The 24016-nt window shown below is 43.6% G+C and overlaps 1 protein-coding gene across 3 annotated transcripts in view; it reads right to left on the bottom strand.

Moving 5' to 3' along the window:
• LOC137413438 (AF4/FMR2 family member 4) overlaps positions 1-24016 on the bottom strand; it is a 156510-nt gene that overhangs the window by 88715 nt on the left and 43779 nt on the right. For all 3 annotated transcript variants that reach the window (XM_068098849.2, XM_068098851.2, XM_068098850.2), the window contains exons 2-7: positions 18598-18718; positions 15754-16602; positions 11858-11899; positions 8497-8580; positions 1784-1820; positions 1352-1400 (exon numbers count right to left, since the gene is read on the bottom strand). In XM_068098849.2, the coding sequence (XP_067954950.1) occupies positions 1352-1400; positions 1784-1820; positions 8497-8580; positions 11858-11899; positions 15754-16602; positions 18598-18718 (1182 nt within the window). The remainder of the gene's footprint in view (positions 1-1351; positions 1401-1783; positions 1821-8496; positions 8581-11857; positions 11900-15753; positions 16603-18597; positions 18719-24016) is intronic.

Here is a 24016-nt window from a genome sequence, read left to right as displayed (position 1 = left end):
TTTGTGTCGTGGTTAATAATCCCCCATCTGCAGCAGGGGTTAGTAAACTACTTGCACTGTGTCATGTGTACAGGCGAAAATTTGTAAGTCGTCTCCCTCCCTCATCCCCTCGTTACCAGGTTATAATTGGTAATGTTCTCTTAAAGAGACCGATTGAATTAACAATTCCTACTGGGGCCTGGCAGATTATATATATTTGCGCAATTTTCTCAATTTTCCAGGAGTTTCAAGGACTTGGACAAGACTTTTAGGACTTTCCAGCACTTTTTCAAGGAAATTCAAGGGGTTTCAAGGACTGTGCAAACCCTGAATTTACTCATACTAGGGCATGCCCGTACTATATATATATCTAAAATTATATCCCCCCCCCTATTTACATGAAATGGTTTGGTCCAAAGCGAACGGCTTGCGAGTGGTGACAATCCCCCCCCCTCTATTTACATGCAATGGTTCGGTCCAAAGCGAACGGCTTCCGGAGTTTGGTAAAGAAATCGCCATCGCGTACACAAACGCGCAGGAAAGCGAATGAATCGCAAATTCGTTTTTATTAGTTGTAAAACATAATGCCCAATTATTCAATTAGCGCCAACGTATTTTGGCTGTTTGCAATTTAATCGCAAGGCAAAGTAGAAAGAGAAGAGGGAAAAAAAGAAAAGCCTTGCCTTGCTGCAAACAGCTGCTGCAAACAACAACAACAGGGAAGGCTGCACTGTCCGGAAGTTGGCATATCGCAGTTACGATTATTTTAGTGTTAATGGCCAATTATTCAATTAGCGCCAACGTATTTTGGCTGTTTGCAATTTAATCGCAAGGAAAAGTAGAAAGAGAAGAGGGAAAAAAAGAAAAGCCTTGCATTAACGCATTAACGCTTGCATTGCATTAACGGTTCGGCACACGTGATAGCTCGCTGCTCTCTGATTGGTTGAAGCGTTTTTTGGACATAGCTCGGTAGGTACTTGTCCGATTAATTTCAAACCTTGAAAAGGCACATCCTCGGGTCCCCAGCAATATACCTGGCAAGTTTCAAGTATATCGGACCCGTGGTTGTCGAGAAACAGCGGTCACAGACAAACACACAGACACACAGACACACAGACAGACACACAGAGATTACTGGAATTATAGATAGATGAAGTATAATGGCATAAGCAAATTGAATGATGTCAGCTCTAACCCTTTTTGTTTCAGGTCAATTGTTACAAACACTCCATGGAATCTTCATGGAAATGTCATCAGCATTGTACAATCAATGATGAAACAAAGAAAGAAAAATAAAAAAAGGAAAGAAAAAGAAAACAAGAGAAAAAAGACTGCATAATAACAAAGGTGATATTTGTTCCAGAAAACTTACGAACTGTCTGTAAGATTGTGCGCAGTCTTTGTAGGTGCAGAACATCGTTCTGAAGAAACAAAACAACCAACCAAGGTCAAGACTATGCGGTTCACAACAGAGCCCGTTGCCTGTACAAGTATCGCAAAAGGTGTCACATAACTACATAGAAATTGTTACTGAACCAAGATGCACAAAATATTTAGAGAAATTTTCTCCGATTGGAGGTTGATAGATATTTAAAAGAAAACACTTTAATACGGTTGGGTGGAAATGAATAATAATCAACCTAACATATATTGGTGCGTAAATTGGTACTATTTGAATCTCATCACATCAGCTTCAGTCAGGTGCTAAGAATTTTAGCATTGAAGATGCAAATAAGTGCCACTTCAAAAACCTTTTGTCAACATATGCACTCAGAGCATGATTGTGCTTGAAAGCAAAACTCACTTTGACTGGAGTACGAAGAACCAACATGCTGAGAATCCTGAAATTGACACATAACATGATCATAACATAACAAGGAACATGATCAATTCATGGAAACAATAAATTAGGCTTGTCAAATGGTACAAACTAGAGCGTTTATAGAACATGTTACCCTGCAAAGTGTTAAATTCAATTGAAATAAAAGAATTATTTTAAAGGTCGTATATAAATAAATTATGGAAGTTTAGTGCCATTGATAGTGTCTTATACACCACCTTATTTAACATGTCCAAGTACTGTTAAATGGAAGGGTTTTGAAAGTGGCAAGAAGGCAATTTGTGTTCTACAATGTTCAAGTACAGTATATAATTTAATTGAAATAAAATAGAGACTTTAAATGCAGTGTCTTTCACACCATCTAATTTACCACATTACATTAGTTATTCATGCCTGTTGTTTGCATCCATTGAAACATCCTCAAAAATATTAAGTTTCCTGTTTGGCATGATTTTCAATTTTGTTTGACTGCAGTTTGATTTTGTTTGGATGCAGGCAGGCAGAGCAAACAAATTATCTCGCTCATCTCTGCACAATCGGGACAATTTCAGAGCCAAAGTACTGCTACGCTATAGGTTCATTTTCCGATTTGTATTCAAGATATAACATCGAGTTCAAAATCAAGTTGTTCCTCGATCATAAACTGACGCCTGTAGACAGAAGTGAACCAATTGCTTAACCCCGCTTTTCACTTCTCATGCGCGGGGTAAGAAAGGCATTTGCTTTCTATTTTTTGTGATGGCATACTCGGCTGGCATGTTCCCCTCTCCCCCCCCCCCCCCCCCCCCCCCCCAAATGTGGTTGCTTGCAAGGAAAGCAGAAACCACAACGAGGTCTTCATACCAAAGATAATGGTTACTCTAGCGGACACGAGGCATTAGTGATCCATTCTGAAGTTCAAAACCGACAGGCCCTGGTCGTGACGATATTCTAGTTTTGTATTTTGAATTAATTTTCTGAAATTTGTATAATTTGTTTTTCACTTGGAAGTTGTGGGTTACAACATTTTAATTCCAGGTTATAAGGCATCAAAAGATGACAAATTTGAATGGGGGGTGTAGACTTTCTATAGGCACTGTATATCATTGCATATCTGCGTACGTACTTTGTGAATATAAGTGACATGAGACATTATTCAGATACATCAATTCATTATATTATCCTTGTTGTTGCTTATTAACGTTTTTTGGTATAATTTTGGAATGGAGTGGATGATTAAGAATGAGAATTACAAATTAGACAAAATGACTCTAATGTAATGAAATTAGTCTAATGAAATTAGACTCCCATCTACTTTCTCAACAGCCCTCTCCAAGAAGTTCTGTCGCTCAAGCTTTTGGGTCTCACTATCTGCCATGATCTTTCTTGGGAAAACCACATTTCCAAGCTGACCTCCAAAGCCAGTCGCCGACTGGGCATCCTCTGTCGTGCGAAGTCCTTCCTAGGCACACCTGAGCTCCTCACCACATACAAGGCTTTCATCCACAGCTCAATGGAATACTGTTCTCCCCTATGGGCCGGTGCTCCTGCCTCACACCTAGCTCGGCTTCACGCTGTTGAAACCAAAGCTTTCAGAATCATTGGAATCTCCCACGATAAAGCTATCTCTGAGGGTCCTTCACTCACTCACCGCAGGCAGGTAGGTGGTCTTTCTGTCTTCTACCGACTCCTCTCCGGCCTTGCTCCCCCAGCTCTCTCTGTGCTCTGTCCGCCAAATATTCCTACAGGTCGCACAAGATCTGCCAGCAACCCTCTGATGGTTAAACTGCCAAAATCTCGGCTCTCTGCTAACCTTCACTCTTTCATTCCTCTTTTCTCCCGCCTCTGGAACAAACTCCCTCACTCTCTTCAATCCCACTCCACCCTCCAGGTCTTTAAAACAGCTGTTCACCACCATCTCTTATCTTCCCCCATCCAAAACCTTGATCTTTTCTACCCCCGCTAATTCACCCCAGATCCACCTTGTTTGAAATTCCAACTTCTTTCTTGGCAGACCTGGCAGTGTCCATATGTTTTATACCTCTCCCACCCCCCCCCCCCTTCCCATGCCTCCCCCCCCAAAGCCCTCTCCCTCCCACAGATCTCTCGATGTCTCCATGTCTCTCGGTCCCTGCTCTCAAATGTTGTGTTTGTGTCCTTCCCCCTCTCTCCCCATCTTGTCTACCGCTCCCGATATTATACGTTTTATGTGTCGGTTTGTCTTTCTGTGTGATTAATGTTCGCTCTTTTACGAGCGTCGATGTTGTATACAAATAAATAAAAAAATAAAAAAATGGAGGACATAATAATAATAATACATTTATTTTATAAAGCGCTTTTCAAGAAGCCCAAAGACGCTTTGACAGAGTACAAAAAACAAGTGCAAAAGGACAAAAATCAATAGGGAAATAATCAAAGCAAAAGGAAGGAGAAGAAGAGATAGTCAGGGGTTAAATGCTGTGGGTTAAATGTTGAATGCAGTGTTGAACAAGTGGGTCTTGAGTGATGTTTTGAATGTGGTGAGTGAGGAGGAGTCTCTGATGGTGTGAGGTAGTGAGTTCCAGAGGGTGGGAGCAGCGATGGAGAAGGCCCTGTCCCCCCAGGATCTGAATTTGGTCCGGATAGGGGGGGGGGGGGTCAGGAAGTTGGTACCAGCAGAGCGGAGGTTGCGGGTGGGAGTGTGTCTGGAGAGGAGGTCAGCCAGGTAGGATGGGGCCAGGTTATGGAGGGCTTTGTATGTCAAGAGGAGGATTTTGTACTGGATTATCTGGGGGATGGGGAGCCAGTGAAGCTTGTAAAGGACGGGGGGTGATGTGGTCACGGGTCCGGGAATGGGTGACTAGACGGGCAGCGGAGTTCTGAATGTATTGGAGTTTATTGGTGATTATTGAGGGTGAACCATAGAGGAGGCTGTTGCAGTAGTCCAGACGGGAGGTGATGAAGGCGTGGATGAGGGTTTCTGCAGCCGTGGAGGAGAGGGATGGACGGAGACGGGCGATGTTTTTCAGGTGAAAGAAGGCTGTCTTTGTGATCTGTTTAGTGTATTTGTCGAAGGAGAGGGTTTGGTCAAAGATGATGCCAAGATTCCGGATGTGAGGGGAGGTGGATACTGGGAAACCGTCGATGTTGAGGGCAAAGTTATGGGTGGATTTGGTGAGCGTTTTTGGGCCAATGATGATTATTTCAGATTTATCATAGTTAAGTTTGAGGAAGTTGATTTGAAGCCAGGATTTTATTTCAGTGATGCAGTTTGTCAGGATAGAGTGGGTGGCGGTGGAGATGGACTTGTTGGAGATGAAAAGCTGGATGTCATCGGCGAAGCAGTGAAATTGTAGACCATGACGGCGGATTAAGTGACCAAGGGGGAACAGGTACAGGATGAAGAAGAGGGGGCCAAGAACTGAACCTTGGGGGACACCTTGGGGGAGGGGAGCAGTGGGGGATTTGCAGTTATTGATGGAGATGAACTGGCGTCTGTCAGAGAGGTATGATTTGATCCAAGAGAGGGCAGTGCCGGTAATGTTAAAGGTGGTTTCAAGTTGGGTGAGGAGGATGGTGTGATTGATGGTGTCAAAGGCGGCGCTGAGGTCGAGGAGGATGAGAATGTTGAGGTTGCCAGCGTCAGAGGAGAGGAGAAAGTCGTTTGTGATTTTGAGGAGAGCAGTTTCAGTACTGTGGTTGGAGCGGAATCCGGATTGGAATGTTTCATACAGGTTATTGGCAGAGAGGTGATGTTTAAGTTGAGTGGCTACAGCGCGTTCCAAAACTTTTGACAGAAAGGGTAGGTTGGAGATGGGTCTGAAGTTATTTAGGGTGCCAGGGTTGAGTCCAGGTTTTTTCAGAATGGGGGTAACAGCAGCAATTTTGAGGGATGGTGGGACGATGCCTGTAGACAGGGAGGAGTTTATTGTCGCAGTGATAAGTGGAGAGAGAGCAGGAAGGGAGGCCTTGACAAAGCTGGAGGGGATGGGGTCAAGAGTGCAGGTGGCAGTTTTCATTCCTATGAGGAGTTCAGAGAGGTCAGTAGGGGAGACTGGGGAGAATTGAGACAGGGGTTGGCAGGATAAGGGGGGGCAGGTGGTTTGAGGGGGAGCGGGTGCGGTGGAGGTTAAGCTGTTGTAGATGTTGTCAATTTTGCATTGGAAGAATGAAAGGAAGGAGATGCAGTTGTCTACTGTGAATGACTGGGTGGTGGTGTTCAGGGGGCTGAGGAGTTTGTTTATTGTAGAGAAGAGTGCTTTTGGGTTTCCGGAGCCAGAGTGGATAATTTGAGAGTAGTAGGCTGAGCGGGCGCGGGAGAGGGCATCTTTGTAGTGTTGTAGGTGGTCCTTGTAGGCTTGGGAGTGAATTGTGAGACCTGTTTTATTGCTGAGTCTTTCAAGTTGGCGAGCACGAGTTTTCATCAGGCGGAGTTCAGGGGTAAACCAGGGAGCAGAATGGGTGAAAGAAACTGTTTTGGTTTTCATAGGCGCAAGCTGGTCGAGGCAGAAGGAGAGAGTGTGGTTGTAGTAGTCAGTGAGGTCAGAAGGGGTGTGGAGGTCAACGAAGGGAGAAGTGGACATTTTTTCAGAGAGGGTGGATGAGAATGAGGTAGGTGAAAGAGCGTTTAGCTTACGGAAGTTGATAGTGCGATAATGCCTTGGTGCTGGGGTGGGGATGTTGATGGTCATAGTGATGGCTAAGTGGTCAGAGAGGGTGAGGTCGGAGCCAGAGAGATGGTGCAAAATTAGTCCAGTAGAGCAGACAAGGTCGAGAATGTGACCACGGTTATGGGTAGGAAAGTTGACATGTTGAGTGAGGTTAAAGCAGGTGAGTAAATCAGTGAAGTCAGTGGTTATTGTGGAGTCAGTGGAGTCCATGTGGATATTGAAATCACCGAGGAGGAGGATTGAGGGGGAGAGGGAACAGAGCTGGTTCAGAAAGTAGGAGAAGTCAGACAGGAATGATGGGTGTGGTTTGGGAGGGCGGTAGACGACAGCCATGACTGACTGTGTGTGACCAGAGAGTTTAAAAGCCAGGTGTTCAAATGATGGAGCAGATGAGATGGAGATGAGGCTGGTCTTGATGTCTTGTCAGTGAATTACGGCAATTCCACCACCTTGGCTCCGAGCGTGGTTTATTGATGTAAGAATATCCATTGGGTGTAGTGAGGTTGAGTGAGAAGTAGTCCAGAGGTTGTTGCCAGGTTTCAGTGAGACAAAGAAAGTCCAGTTTATTCTCCAGAATGTAGTCATTCACGATGAGGCTTTTGTTGTTGAGGGACCGGGTATTGAACAGGGTGAGCTTGATGTTGTTTTGAACGGTGGGGATGAACTCAGGTGATTTAGCCAGGGTTTGCAGACAGGAGGTGCGATCGTGTGCGTTGCTGTGACCAGGTGCGCTGGGACGATGAGTGGGAGTGCGCTGAGCCGACCAGAGTATGGGAATGGAGTGACCTGTTTGCAAATAAACAAACTTACGACCGGAGCCTCTATGAAAGTATCTGGGTCATCGCAGGAGTCCGTGGTATTTGATTGCAGAGATGTATGATGGGGTGGAGTGAGTATTGAGCAGAAGAAGCCTTGCGGCGGAGTACCTCAGAGCCATGCCAGGCAGGAGCGAAGGGACGAGTACGAGGCCAAGGTCGAGGAGGCAAAGCGGCAAACGCAGCAGCAAACGACCGCAGCCGCTAATCAAGACCACAGCGGCAAACAGCCACCGCCGCAAACAACCGCAGCCGCTAATCAAGCAAACCAAGACCGCAGCGGCAAACAGCCACCGCCGCAAACAACCGCCACAAACAACGGGAGCGGGCCTGAGTAAACAGTGGAGGAGCCGGGCAGGCGAAGCCAGGAGCAGAGCCGGGACCGAGCAGAGGGCAGACCCAACGGTCAAAAATCCGCCACGACCACCAGAAAATCAAACTATGTGCAATGGCCCAGTCAGAGAAGCGGCGAACAAGTAACGCCAGCGTCCTCTCCAGACCGGACCGGAGGCGGATGTAAACGTTTAGTACGTGATAATGATCATATATTCACGACACATCACATGGCGATGATGTCATTGGCAACGTCACACGTACTGAGACTGTTTCCAAAAGTCACAAAAGTTACACCATCGTCAGATTTTCACGATCAGGCCGAGTTCGAGATACAAATTAAGGTCAATGGAGTTGCAATTTGTGCTGTCCCAAAAACAGCTTGAACCTGCTATTAGAGACAGGACAAGTCTAATATCGCACAGATTTATGGGTCATCTACAAATTACAAATACAAACAGAGGGAGCCAATCGAACTGAGAAAAGGAAAATAAGGGGAAGAGAAGAGATAAAATTGAAGGTAGAACAATACAAGAAGAAAACATAAAAGGGAAGAAGGTAATGAGAATTGTAATTTTTTTCAAAAGAAGGAATCAGCAAAGGATATCGGAGGTGGGAGGATGGAATTTGCGATAAAAACATTTTTTTTTTTTAATACACAATATACATCGTTTCTCACCAATTTCAGAAAGTTGGTATTAAGCAATGTTTGAATCCCTAAGACAGTACTCAGAAAATTTAGATACAACATTTTATCCTTATCATCATATTACATATAGCAGGTAAAAATAAATACCACAATATAAAAATAAAAATACACATTACCTTCATGAATGAGGGTGATTTATACTTGATGAATGGGGTGATATTTAACAAAATAGGTAACTTTTAGAGATCTCACCTTAGTGAAGGGGAACTTGGATGGTTTAGCAGTGACGGGTGTTTGGATCGCTGTCAGAGGAGACGAGGGCCATTGTGTCATTTCCTAGGAGGATGCCATCAGAAAAATGTCAACACACACTGTCTGCACAATGCAGGAATATTTTGTGCATATTGCAGGTTTGCACTCTTTCAAAAAAGATTGTTATAATAATGGATGGAGTAATAATAATTCCCAAATCATCCTTGATAACAATTGATCAAACCAGCCCTCTCCTTAAATCAGGAAAAATAACAATTATGTGCCAGAAATGCTGGCAAAACAAGTTGAAAACTGACAAAGTGCATTATACACTTATATGATTGCAAGTTGCATAATTGTGTCTGATCGGGGTAAACGTCGCAACCACAGCATGTAAAACTAGAACGGGCACTCGGTAGAGCGCATACCTTCGCCGCAGCTACTGTTCTGTACTTGGCATGGGAGTGTAGGGAACAGAACAACAAAAATACGATTTTGACCTTTTCGTGACCTTGACCTTGACCTTTGACCCGATTGCTCCCAAAATCTAATCAAATGTGTCCCGTATAATAACCAATCATCCCACCAAATTTCATGCAATTCGGTTGAATACTTTTTGAGTTATGCGAATAACATACACACACACACACACACAGACATACAAATAAATACACAGCGATCAAAACATAACCTTCCGCTTTTGCGAAGGTAATGATGGATGCCACCTCATTTAAGAGATCTTTGGTCCGGACAGTGAATGCAGAGGCTTAAAATATCCATATTCACGCAATTTCGAGTAATGTGCATTTTTAAGGCTAGGCGGTGTATAGACTCGGATTCACTGGTTTGTACACCTTCCGGAAGTAAAAAAAGTAACATAGCCAGTAACCATAAACTATTCAGTCGATTGCTTCCAACTTAAATTTACCTTTTCATCAATTTACTTCACAGAAAAACCTCAGCAGTCTTAACTGCTAGTGACTATTGTCCTGTCAAAAGACATTCCTGGCAAACTCCTCAATTATTCCACACTTTATTAGAAATAAAGTAGAATTAAAACTCCCCTGTAGTGCCCATTTTGTTTATCCCATGTCCCTCTTCTATCATGTTGTTCTTTATTTGATCCCCCTCTTTTCTCCCAATCCCTTTATTATATCGTCTATCTATATGTTAGCTCTTACATGGGCCTCTACTTCGTATAAAAAAAAAAAAAGAATTCCCGTATAAACAGAACCTGGGACTCCTTGCTTCCACCTTATTTTCATGCACAAGTGAAGCATACAAAGGAACGTGCTTACATGGTAACAATGCCTTGTGTGAAACGGAAACACGAAGTTTATTTTATTTATCGTTTTTTTCAATTATTTAAATAATTCTGATTCTCTTGCTCAAATTGTTCAATTTGTTTTGGGACTATTGCCTGGAGGATGGATGTGTGAGACCTTGGGGTTGGGGAGCAAAAGGTTTGAGACCTTGAAAGTGCAGAGGCATGCTGGAATTGCAATACACGTTGTCGTACGTTATGCCGATCGCCTCAACTTCTTGCTTTGTCGAATGGTTTCTTATTCCTTTAGAAGTAGATATTCTCCAAAGTGGTCTATCTGATACATATACACATATATATATATATATATATATATATATATATATATATATATATATATATATATATATATATATATATATATATATATATATATATATATATATATATATATATACATATATATATATATATATATATACACACTAGCAGATAACCCAGTTCCACCAGGCTGTTGTAAGGGAATTAGCTTGCAATACAGTGTGGAATATTTAGGGAGTTTGACAGGAATGTCCTTTGACAGCATAAAGGCAGGGGCCCATGTAAATTCCTCAGGGTCTTTTCAGTATTTTGGGTCTAAAAGGTCTTTTGGATCTAAAGGGTCTGTTGTGTCTTTGGGGTCCTCTGGGTGTCTTGGTATATATTGGGTCTTTGGAGTCTTTTTGATCTTTATTTAAAGTTAATTGGGCCCTTCTGGAGAACCCTCTTTTTGTGTTGAGTAGGGTATTCTACGGGCTCACTAAGTAGTGAAGGGTCTTTTGGGTCTTCATTGTCTTTTGGGTTTTCATGATCCTTTGGGGCATCAGGGTCTTTGGGGTCTTAAAGGGTCTTCAAAGGTCTAAGGGGCCTCAGCAGTCTAAAGAGTCAAAAGGTACATTTCAATAGTAAGTAATTAATAGACGCACATAATTAATAGACAGGATGCAACCAACGTTCAAACAGTATGTAATTAATAGATATATAGTCACATGGATAAATGGATGGACGGCTTTACGGACAGACAGACAGCTTCACCAACCGTGTGTTTCGGTTTTATATATGTAAATTTAGACAGATGGAATTTTTTTTTTTTTTTTACTTCGTGTATGCGCAAACCAACGACTGAGCATATACACCATGTGTGCAACAAAAATGAATGCAACTCGAGATTGCATAAAGACCAATAATTTTACACCTTTCCATGCACTGTCTGGACCCAATAGCTCTTAAATGAGGCATCATTCAGCACTGTATGTGCTGTGGTTATGACATTTACCACATCAGACACAATCAGGCAATTTGCATATATCTATATATATCTATCTGAGAGCTGCTTATATATCTATCCTACGCCTGAGAGCTGCTTCGGTGGTGCGACTGCCCTTGCCATCTGCACGGGATTCTGGTCTCGATTGGACATTGTTCTAGCGATCGCTGGAGCGAGTCAACCTCGTCTTGAGGACGGGAATATAGAGACATTGGGGAAGGTTTTTCCACTCACTTGGAACACCGTGAGTTATCCTATGCTAGTTGATGGTACCATCATAAGATGTATTGAGTGTACTTTTGATTGCTATTTGTTGTACCGTTATTCTTGTGTGATTTTTAATACAACATTTGTTTGTTGATAATCATTGGTGTGGTTTCACTATTGATTTCTGACACAGAATGACATATTTTTCTGCCGTGGCTCCTCTCGGGACTCGGAGGTACATCGCGACCAGGGGGTCGGGGAGGAGCACGTAACAGTGAGTCATCAACAACAGCATCGATAGAAATGCGCACCACTCAGGATTCCAAGCATGTACACCATGTGGAATGTCAATAGCAGTCAACATATAAATAACAAGCCCCAATCACGTCTCTCACCTGCAATTTGAGGAAATAACCAATCAGTTCTCTCACCTAATCAATTACCCCAGGTGGCTTGGATTATCAAATAAAGTAATTATCTATAAATTAACCTTTTATAGTTGACTTGACCTAATTATGTTTGTTTGAGAAAAATTAGGTCAAGGTAAAAAAAAAAGCCACAAATATAAAATAAAGAATACTCACTCTGAGGATCTCCTCGACACCAACATCATTTGAATTTCCACTCTGCAGAGTGGGATAAAACAAAAGAAGCAAACAGGAATAACAGTGACATGTTTGAACAAAATCCAATGCCATACAATTAGCAACAGTAAGCAAATGTAGCGTTTGTCGACTTTACATTACTGTATTAAATGTCCAAAGCATATTAACCCTATATAGGTGTACCCTGGGGTGTACCCATCCATTGAGAATGGGTATACCCAGGGTTACACCTATTTAGGGTTAATAAGACATTTTGAGTGGAGATAGTCACCAAAAAGGGAAATTATATGGATTTTTTTTTTTTTTTTTTGTATACAAGATCAAGGCTCGTGAAAGAGCTAACATTAATCACACAAAAAGACAAACCGACACACAAAACACAAAAAACAAGGGGAGCGGCAGACAAGATGTGGAGAGAGGGGGAAGGACACAAACACAACATTTGAGAGCAGGGACATCGGGAGGACTTGGGGGGAGGTGGGAGAGGAATAAAACATATGAACACTGCAAGGACTCTGGGGTGAATTACCAGGGGTAGAAAATATCAAGGTTTTCGATGGGGGAAGATAAGAGATGGTGGTGAACAGCTGTTTTAAAGACCTGGAGGGAGGAGTGGGATTGAAGGGAGTGGGGGAGTTTGTTCCAGAGGCGGGAGAAAAGGGGAATGAAAGAGTGAAGGTGAGCAGAGAGCCTAGACTTTGGCAGTTTAACCATAAGAGGGTTGCAGGCAGATCTTGTGCGACCTGAAGGAATATTGGGGGGACAGAGCACAGAGAGAGCTGGGGGAGCAAGGCTGGAGAGGAGTCGGTAGAAGACAGAAAGACCACCAACCTGCCTGCGGTGAGTGAGTGAAAGGCCCTCGGATTTGACTACTTCGCAGGAGATTCCAATGATTCTGAAAGCTTTGGCCTCAACAGCGTGAAGCCGAGCAAGGTGTAAGGCAGGAGCACCAGCCCAGAGGGGGGAACAGTATTCCATTGAGCTGCGGATGAAAGCCTTGTATGTGGTGAGGAGCTCAGGTGTGCCAAGGAAGGACTTCGCACGACGGAGCATGCCCAGTCGGCGACTGGCTTTGGAGGCCAGCTTGGAAATGTGGTTTTCCCAAGAAAGATCATGGCAGATAGTGAGACCCAAAAGCTTGAGCGAAAGAACTTCTTGGAGAGGATTGTTGAGAAAATAGATGGGAGGGTTGTCCAGTCAGTCCTTTCGGAGAGACATTGTAAGAGTGTGAGATTTGTCAGGATTGAAAGACATGTTCCACTTGTTTGACCAGTCTGTGATTTTGTCCAGGTCTGCAGAGAGTGGGGAGGCTGCAGACTGCCGATCTGAGGGATGAGGAATGGAGCGGCAGATAGTGGAGTCATCAGCAAAGAGATAGAGAGGATTTTCCAGAGAGTCGGAGAGGTCATTGATGAAGACCAGAAATAGCACAGGGCCCAGAACACTACCTTGGGGAACTCCAGCCAGAACAGGGAGGGAAGATGAGAGAAATCCATTCAGGGCCACACGTTGCCTACGACCAGAGGAAATCCGCAAGCCATGAGTGGAGATTTCCCTGAATACCATAGGAGGTGAGTTTGGTGAGCAGAGCTGGGTGCCAGACCGTATCGAAGGCACGTGATATGTCAAGTGAGACAGCTCTGATTTCCTGTTTGGCATTGAGGACCTCCATCCATTGTTGAGACAGCAGAAGCAACATGTCCAGAGTAGAATGACCTGGTCTGAATCCAAATTGATGATCAGAGATCAAGCCATTGGAGAAGAGGAAGAATTTGATATCTGAAGCAATGATGGATTCCATGACTTTGCTTATAATTGGGAGCAGGCTGATTGGTCTGTAGTTGCAAGGATCTGTTTTTGCACCTTTTTTGTGTAAAGCGGTAATGTTTGCTGATTTCCAAGATGCTGGCAGATGACCTTGAGCAAAAGAGAGGGTGAAAAGAACAGAGAGAGGGTGAGATAGAGCGGCAGAGCAGGATTTTAGGACCCGAGGGCTGATGCCATCTGGTCCAGTTGCAGAATCAGAGTCGAGGTTTGATAAAAACTTCTGCACCTTGTCAGGAGAGAAGGACACAGAGTCCAGGAGCAGATGTGCATAAATGAAAACGTTATATGGAGCGGAGCATTACTGGTGTAGAGATGCCGGTGCTATTAAAGAGTATTGGGTAGAGGTGAGTTGTTTTAATCAGCAAGGTATGTAGTGTGCACTGTTGTAGACTAGTGCAAGGCCAAGGAACCAAATCTGGAGTTCTGTGACACCATGGCTCGGACAGTTGAAGAGAAGCACCGAGCTAGCTAGGCATACAGTGACTGAAGATTGCGTTCAAACACAAGACGACAAGTGTAGTGAGTGATTGTTCAAGTCGTGAGCTTTGTTATTTGTAGGCAAGCAACTACATTTCCTCCTAAGATATGAGCATTTGGAGTAAGTTGTCTGCTTTTTCATTTCCTTTCAACCTTTTTTAACTGCATGCTTCCGACTAAGAATGGTTCAAGCAGCTATCATTGGAGTACCACCAATGCTGCCCAGGAGAGCAACAGATGAGGAAGCATGTACTTTCTTCTTTCATGCCAATTATATTCTGCACCACAAGGCCTAGGTGTCACCTCCCTTCATTGCAATGCTCTGGCTAACAGCAAGAGCCTGACTTGGCTCATGGAAGAAATAAGTGACAGAGTAAAAAGGCAGGAAAAGTACTGAACAGTGGGGCCACTGTCAGATGCAACAAGCAAGGGGATGAACGAAAAAAAAAAGGAGAGAAAGGGAGGAACAAACAAAAACAATCCAATCAATCACATACTTTCACGTCGCAAGAAAAACCTGTATTGCTCTAAAGGGTGGAAGGGTCAGCCCATGACTCAAAATAACCTTGGTTCCGTGGCCTGATTGGCCTGAAATTTGCACAGATGTGTATGGAGCCGAAAACAATAACACCTGCTGAATTACGGTGAAATTGGACGAGGTGGATGCCAAATCAACTTCGACATTGGTTTGCTTGTCATATGTATTTGTATCCAATATACAGAATATTGAAACAAATTTGCTGGCCTTGTAACTGACTCACCAATTTAATGACCATCTATATAATCACCTCGGCTCCATGTATCAAAAATAGGTTTCCACCTTTTAATCCCAGAATATTTCTGAATTGTAGGTCCACAACCTCAGTTGTGTCCAAAGATCAACAAATCAGGTAGTGCAGTATTGCCTATAGACATACAATCATTCGTAAGGTGCATTTACGATATTTAAAAAATAAATATTTCTCGTGCTTTCATTTTCTGGACAGGCTTGATAGCCTGGAGATATGCACACCCACCTGAGATGCTTAGCCTGGGTTTGGATCCCGACCTAGCTATAAACTGTCATCCTGGTGTTTCATGTGCAGAGGGAGGAATCTATGTGTGTGGTGGCCCAGGGAGGGGCGTTAAAGGGCGTCCTGTCTGCGGGCATTAGTTGCTGGACGTTAAAGATCCCATGGTGTCTTTCACAAAGAGTGGGTGAACTGCATCATTCTAGCCAATAAGACATGGTTACTATCTTGCTGTATATTAGTTACAAATTCTAATGATCGTTACATGATCAAAGGTAATTTTAAAAGGCTCTTAGAACCTCATTTTTATCTTTAGATTCTCTCTTGCACTTTCCTTTGCAGAAGCCATATATAATGTGCTTGTGAATCCCGAGGATTCCATAAATCCCACTTTTAAAATGCTGTTTTACAGTGTTGGGAAATGTTCAATGCTGCAGTGGCAAGCTCTTGAATGATAATACCATTTGTCATCATGAATAGAAGTGTATTAAAAACAATAATAATGCACCAAATCACTAATAATGGGCCAATAACAAAAAACAATGAAGATAAGCCACTCACCTCAGCTTGTGCTGGGATGGTCAACTTGCTCAACTTGGCTTTTGCATTGACAACTGAGGTTTTACTATCAACAACTGAAGGTGGCGGCACAGTTGTCGGCCCACCAAAACCCTGTAGGCCAAAGGAGCTGTCGACACCTGGACCAGATGTTCCACCAACAGAAGCCTCACTTCCAGCCTGGTCTTGTCCATCCATGGGCCGCACATAGGCAGTGGGTTTCTGCTGCAGCGGTGCAACCTTGCTGAGTGAAGCGGGGAAAGTCTGCCCAGTGGGAGGTCCTGGCCCAGGTGGTGTGGATACAAAATTATCTGTATCACGTGGTGACTTCGCACGATGCCGCTCCCTACTGTGATGCTGATCCAAACCGCCAGATACTACACGAGATGTGTGGTCCACGGACGCTGAACTGCGTGCTGAGTAGCCATGACGCACAGCCGTTGAAGGGCCTTGTGAATGTCCATAGCTGTCTCGGCCATAGCCATGAGAAGCTGTGTTCAGAGAAATGGAGTGCCGGCCTTTTCCAGATGAGCTATGGCCACAAGCACGTGCCCGCCCCTCCGCTCCTTTTTTGCTGTAGCTGGCAAAAGATGAACTTGATGCCTGGACCGAGCCAGCTTGACGGGCTGTTTGGTTAACACTACCAGTGTTGTGGAAGGAAGATGCAGCACCAGGACGCTGGTCCGAAAAAAAAGATTGGTCCGATTGGTCATTTGGGGTCAACGGCACTGCCACTGCGGGGATTCCTACAAAGCGACTCTGGTTTGACCGATTGCTCAGAATATCTTTCATCTCGTCGTAATTGCCAAGTGTGTTTTGGATGAGGCTTGAAAGCTCATCCCCTTTATTTGTCTGCAACAAGATGGGAAAGCAATGTTAACCATTCAAAAATGTTGAGCTCATGTCGATTTATCTATAGGAAGATGAAGTTTAGGGATTTACTTGGTATGTCCTCCCCAGCCCCAATCTCTCCAAGGTGTGGTGTTAAATCAAGTGTTTCACATGTTTGATAAAGACCAATAAATGAACAGTCATATAGACTAATACAACAAATGATCAGTGATAAAGACCAAGTAATATATGAACAGTCCTAAGTAAATCATTTTAAAACTCATGCTGCAAAGTAATAGGACCATGGAATGGAAACAACACCCAAATGACGAGAATCTGAACGGATAAGCAACTTCCTTAAATGAGCAATATACGCCGGGGTGAGAACCAAGATGAGAATTAAAACAGCATAAGAAAATGGGGGGTGATAAGAGAAAGAGGTTAACCATTGTGGCATTGATAAGCATTGTGCGGAGGGAAGTTTAGGAGGGAGGATTAATGAGAAACAAGGAAGTTTCATTTATGAGAGCATATGTAAGAGGATAAACTTAAGACCAACTGGAATGTCTTATTGGAGGGATCATCAGCTTGAAGCATTTATATAAATGCAATGGCTTAGTAGCAAACCTTATTTGCAAACCGCTCTGTACATTTTTTTTGTGAAAACTAATTTGGGGTTTTAGGTCGGATTTTTGACACCTTATTTGGCTCTTATTCCATCCCCACAACTAACCACCACCACCAACACCATCCCTTCCTCACCCCCTTTCCCCTCTTATATCTTCTCGGGAGGATTGCAGGAGAGAAGAGGCTGGATTAACTGAGGTAGGAGATTTGTATGCAGATGAGCTTGACAGGGAGATTGGTGAAATACCGCCTGAGATGGGCTGGACATTTGGTGTGGATGGGGGAAGAGAGAATGGCAAAGAGAGCGGATAGGTTGAGGGAACAGGGTTGGAGAAAAAGAGGTAGACCATGGTTGAGATGGGAGGATTGTGTGAAGAGGGATATCAATAAGGTGGGGTTAGTTGGAGGGTGGAGAGAGTTGGCTGAGGACAGAGAGGAGTGGAGGAGGATCATGGTCAAGGTAGGGCAGGAGCTTGGTGCCATTTGACATCACATCTTGAAAAGGGAAGAGGAGGAGATGCAAGAGGTGAAAGGGGATGAGGAAGGGGTGGTGGTGGTGGTTAGTTGTGAGGATGGAATCAGAAGAGCCAAATAAGGGGGAGGAAAAATCCGACCTAAAACCCCAAATTATTCTTTCACACAAACAGATTTTGGAAATACACAAACAGACAAACAGATCACGGAAGCAGATCACACAAACAGATCACGGAAGGTTTGGAAATAAGGTTTGCATTTATAGAAATGCTTCAAGCTGAGGATACCTACAGTACGGCATGCTATCTGGTCTTAAGTTGGTACACAATGCAGCTACAAACTGGAGTCGCAACTCAGTGCAAATTTCAGGCAATGCTTCTCAATGTCCTGGGGCATCACCCAAGAGCAACTTTAGAGTTTCCCTCGTCGGGTGTACTATACTGCATGCCGCATGGCACTCACTTGCAAATACCTTCATTCACCTGAGGTGCACCAGGATTGATTGCAAATATAACAGGTCTACTCGAGGAAATGACGGAAATTTAGCAAAACTAACTAAACAAATAAACAACCATTTTTATGAATTATTTTTCAATTGATTTTAAACAGAGTACTTAAAACAGCAGGAAGTGATTGATGTAAATACATTTGAAACCAGAACAGCACTCAGTAGATTGCATACCTCTGCCAGGCTGAACAGCTTACATTTTGTGTCCCAATGTCTGGGCACAAATCGTTTGTAAAAGTAAGATACAACTTCAATTTGATTTGATTCCCCAAAAAAGTGAATCCTGCACAGAGCCTGAGCTAATCAAGATCCCTCTGGGCAAAATAGAACAAAATATAAATAGACTCTCCATATGTCGAGAAGTGTGTTTTGTTGCATTAATGTCACAGGTGCAGAGTGGTGCATGCCTTGTAAGGTTCCTTGAACAGGTGCTCTGCACCAACTAGTGCTGCTTCCTGTTGGAGTGCTTCCTGGTTGCGTCGTTCCCATTCACGGCGTCGCGCAGCTGCTCGCTCCTTCTTGTCAACCCTGGTGAAGACGTAGGATGAGAAGAAACAACATTCAATTGAAAGATGAAGAGGATGGCAAATCCAAAAGGAAACCCGATATATATTTCCAGTGATGTGATCAAGAACAAAATTAACAATAAAATTAATAAAACATGGAAACATCACCACCCTTTATTGTCCTATTCAAACAATTTTGACAATTATTCCAAGAATGCTCTCCAAAATCCTCAAATATCATACAAAAGGATGGTCAGAAACAGCGTTCGAATTTAAAACCTCATGGTTTACTGAACAGCGAAATACACGAATAGTCCGGCAGCTAAGCTAAATATAGCATAACAATTGTGCATTTTGTGAGGAAAGCACCAAATTTGGCACACTAGTAGACTATCATATTATGAAAAGATCTGGATATTGGGCCATCTCAGATTCAGAGATTTGATTTTTGCAAGATTTGCAGATTTAGCAGATATGCAAGCTGAGATTGCAACGCCAGGGACGGCCGACTCCTTCCTGCGAGCTGCCCACGTCACCCGCACAAGAAGAGCTCATCAAATCACTGCAGCGGCACTGCACATCCTGCAACACCGTGCGTATGAACGCCACTGTATGACATATGCCGATGATGCAGAAGACCTGCCTGACTTCGAAGACTGGTGTCACCAGAGAGGAGAAGACATTCCCAACTTTCAGTACTGGGCAACTGTGCTGGAACTAGAGATGTTGGTACTGGTCTACGTGCGTTCTCTGCGGCAGGCTTCATTCACGATGTACCTCGATGCCCTGACGGAACTGGTCCCATGGTTCCATGCCTTAGACCACACACACTATGCCAGGTGGGTCCCTGTTCACCTGAGGGACAGGGTTGCACTCCCAATGAAGCACCCAGATGTAGCCAGAGAATTCAGGACTGGCAACTTCACTGTACAGAAGACGAAGAAGGTGTTCTCTTCGATCCCAATCGAATCGAAATCTTGCAAAAATCAAATCTCTGAATCTGAGATGGCCCAATATCCAGATCTTTTCATAATATGATAGTCTACTAGTGTGCCAAATTTGGTGCTTTCCCACACAAAATGCACAATTGTTATGCTAAGTTGCCCCACTAGAATACGTCATGAGCAACCAACAAATATTCCCACTCCACTGAAAGCCAAATTGCTGTCATCAAGGTAAACTATCTTATTCAGTGTTCAAAGAACAACACTGCTCACCAATGCAATGCTTGTACCACTGATAAAAGCTCCAAAAGTGCAGAATTAAGGAAATCAAGACAAATATATTCAAAATAAAGAAACAAATCAGAAAAGGAATCAGGTGTAGCCAAGAAAAAATGTCTATTGAGGGAATACATGGCACGTCCTCCATCCCTATCGATAAGAATTTCAATCAACATGAATCCACCCTTGGGGCTGACGGGATGGCCAAGGTACGCACACTCACCTCCATAAACCGTCTCGCCTGGGTTTGAATCCCGACCAAGATATAAACTGTCATCCTGGTGATTCATCAAAGTGTGTGCCGTCCCTTTGATGGACGTTACGCTGGCGTTAAATCTGTTGGCATTAGTTGCTGGATGTTAAAGATCCCATTGTGTCCTTCATGAAGAGAAGGCGAGTTATCACCAGCACACTCAACAAATTCCTGGTCTAACTACTGCCGGGAGAGGGATGGCAAACTACCCATCATGACCACTTACCAAGAAACTGCTTCGGCGAGATGCTCTGTAACAGTATGGTACATCAGACAGTAACCCTCACTTACCTATAAACATATGTATGTATGTATGTGTAGTTCTAAAAATGGGAGAGAGAAAAAAACCGGCTGGCCCAATCCCCAACCGATTTTGCAGTTGAAGATTGCCCCCCCCCCCACCCCCCTCCCGGAAACCCCCTCTCTCCGTGGGTAGCGCTGGGTAGACCCTGCTAGTGAGAAATAGACTTGTGGCTGAGCTGCTTTTTGCAGGCAGGAGTAAAATGCCAAGATTAACGAGCAATATTGATTCAAAATCTGGCTACTGAGGTTGTCATGTGTGTGTCGCAGTTCGTCAAATGTGTGTAAAACCCAAAGCGAACATAAATTTACCAAACGGTAATTTTAAGTGAGGAAGGATAAGGTTTTACTCGAGTAACCAAATCTTCAAGAGTATCCCAGCCCTTGGTAGCACGATGGAAAGTCGAGGGCCTGGCATGTTAAAAGAGCTCTCCAAGTGTCATTTCATGAACCAATAATTCCGAATCCTGGATAATTCAAGAAAAAAAAAAGGCCTGTTCATTTACCAAATTGCTTCCTTACTCATGGCACGAAAAGGCAAGTTATATTTATATTAATGTCGACATTTGGTAAATGAGAAGTGTATCTTCTGCAAGTAATATGTGTTCATTTATATGGACGACGCTATAATTTTGGATGATTTTCCAGAAAATCCATATGGCGAATTGAGGATTAAAGGAGCATACTTTGCACCTGATGGTGTCGACAATTTACGATATGCAAAGGTAATTAGATGTTGCGCAAAACGTTCAGGGCAGTTGGAACATTTTATGATGTCGCTTTTCTCTCCCCACTCAGCACATCAATTAAGGACAGATTTCCTGCTCCACATGGATGTCAACCAATAGGATTTGTTTTCCGTGCTCTATCATTTAAGTGCTGAGTGTCACACAAGGACAATTCTTAAAGTCAATCATTTAAAGTCGTTGATAGGATTTTGAACCATGGTGTTGGCTAAATGGTTAAAGCTTAACTGGAGAACCCAAAATAAGCGTTCTGAGCACAGTCGTATTCCTGTTCATCATAAATAATCTCTGACCATCTGGAACATCCTCTTTATCTCTGCTGATGACTCCACCCACTGCTGTGACATCCTTCCAACAGGCAGGCTGCAGCCTTTTCTCTCTTCAGACCTTGGCAAATCAACCACTTGGAATATGTCTTTCAATCCTGACAAATCTCATGCTCTTACTCCCTCTTCCCGAAAGGAAAGTATGGCAACCATCCTATCTACTTTAGTAACAATCCTCTTGAGGAAGTTCAGTCATTCAATCTCCTGGGTCTCACTATCAGCCATGATCTTTCTTGAGCAAACCACATTTCAATGTCGAACCTGCAAAGCCAGCCGCCAACTGGGCGTCCTCCGTCGTTCAAAGTCCTTCCTTGGCACAGCATTAACTCCTGTCCACCTACAAGGTCTTCATCTGCAGCTTGATGGAGTACTGCTGGTGGAGTACTTGATGGGGCCCTCTGGGCTGGGTCCTCTGCCTCTTGCTCAGCTTGACGCCGTGGAAACTACGGTCTTCAAGATTATTGGAATCTCTCACGATGAAGCCGAGTCTGTCAGTTCGCCATCAGAGATAGGCCGGTGGTTTCTCTGCATTCCACCACCTCCTTTCTGGTCTTGCTCCCTCTGCCCTTTCAATGCTTTGTACTCCACCACCCCTCTCCTTCCCTCCCAGGGTATCTGCAGGACACATATGGTCCACCATCGACCCCCTTCTGGTGAAAACTGGTGAAACTAGCTAAATCCAGGATCACTGCTCACCTCCACTCGTTCTTTCCTCTTTTTCTTTCCCGCCTGTGGAATGAAATTCCACATGCTATTTGATCTCACTCTTCCCTGCAGGTATTAAAGACAGCTGTTTACCACCATCTCAGATAAATCCCCAATCCAAAACCATGATCTTTTCTACCCTCGTTAACTCCTCCCTCCCACGCCAATCCCGCCTTCCATATTTCCAGTTTTCCCTTCTGAGTTTTCCTTCTGCATCTATCTTCTCCACCCCATGCATCCTTTCCACACCACATTGCTTGTCCAAGTCTGCCTCTGTCTTGGCCTTCAACTCTGCTGTTGGCATTTCCTCCCTCTCTCAACTGTTCCCCTTCTGTCCTGTTTTGTTGCGATCCGTTCAGTGTACTAACACGAGCTGTTCCACGAGCCTCGACTATTTATACAAAAAAGGTGGTTGGCTTTAAGATCTGGGGGTCAAGATCTGAGGGTAGTCCCGAGTTTGTGCACGTGTCATGCTGTTCATGAAACACCGGGTGGGTTGACTCACCTGTCATCCTTCCGAGGTCCGCAAAATAAGTACGTCAGTTTACTGGGAGGAAAACCATTCGAGTATCTTGCTTTGGAGTGGCTACCCGTCCAACAGCGTCCAACACACCTCAGTCCAACAGCGCACATGACAATGTTGGCAACCATGTTGGTTTTAGCGACAACACCGACTAGTATCGATGCCGCTGCCCATGTAACTTACTCAGCATATATAATATCATACATAACTAGAACGGCACTCAGTAGAGAGCATACCTCCGCCTGGTTGGCAATATCACTCAATGGTGAAGAATCACTTAAAAAATTATTCTAGCCGGATCCGGATCTTCACCAAAATTGAATCGATTCTTCCTTGTCACACACACACAACCTGTCCAGCAAGTTTTGTCCAAATCCGTCCATAACTTTTTGAAATATCCCGCTCTGTATAGTTTTTGGCCCTATTTCGCAATGGTGAAGAATCACTTTTAAAATTAAATAATTATCATATCGGAATACATATTCAGATATTCACCAAAATCGAATCGAACGGTCCTTGTCAGACACCGAACCAGTACACCAAGTTTCGTCGAAATCAGTCCACAAATTTTTGAGATATCCTGCTATGTATCATTTTTGTCCAATCTCCCAATGGTGAAGAATCACTTTCAAAATTCTAGTAGCCGGATCCGAATCCAGATCTTCACCAAAATCGAATCATTTCGCCCTTGTCACATACGCTACATCTCTGCCAAATTTCATCCAAATCAGTCCACAACTTTTTGAGATATTTTGTTCACAAACAAACGGACAGACAAACGGACAGACAGGGGTGAAAACATAACCTCCATCCACCTTTGGAGCGGAGGTAATTACAGCAACCGATTATTTTACATGTTGTACAAAAAAAAAAAAAGAAGTCCATTCAGCATTGACCACCATTGCCCAACATACATGAAATAATGAAAAAGCGTTTAATATCCCCTGATGATGCGATATGATCAATTGGATGACAATGTGAACTCTTAAAGCCAAAATTTGATGCATATATACTTGTGCAAGAAAAAAACGTGTCTAATTTGTATAAAACTTTTTACTGTTCGACTGCATATTTGCAAGCTTTATCCAATTCAAGGAAGGGGAGTAGGGATTCAGCATGCAAATTTCACATCGTCATGGCACTATGTAGGATACATCAATGCAGTTAATCTCATTCGTTAGGTTGTTACATTCTTATACACTCACACTGGAAAGTGATGTGCTCAACCCCCCACCTTACTCCCA

The sequence above is a fragment of the Myxine glutinosa genome, chromosome 12 (genome assembly GCF_964187855.1).
Source record: "Myxine glutinosa chromosome 12, kmMyxGlut1.1, whole genome shotgun sequence".
Taxonomy (NCBI): domain Eukaryota; kingdom Metazoa; phylum Chordata; class Myxini; order Myxiniformes; family Myxinidae; genus Myxine; species Myxine glutinosa.
Note: the sequence above shows the minus strand (reverse complement) of the source record. Positions and strands in the feature narration are given on the sequence as shown.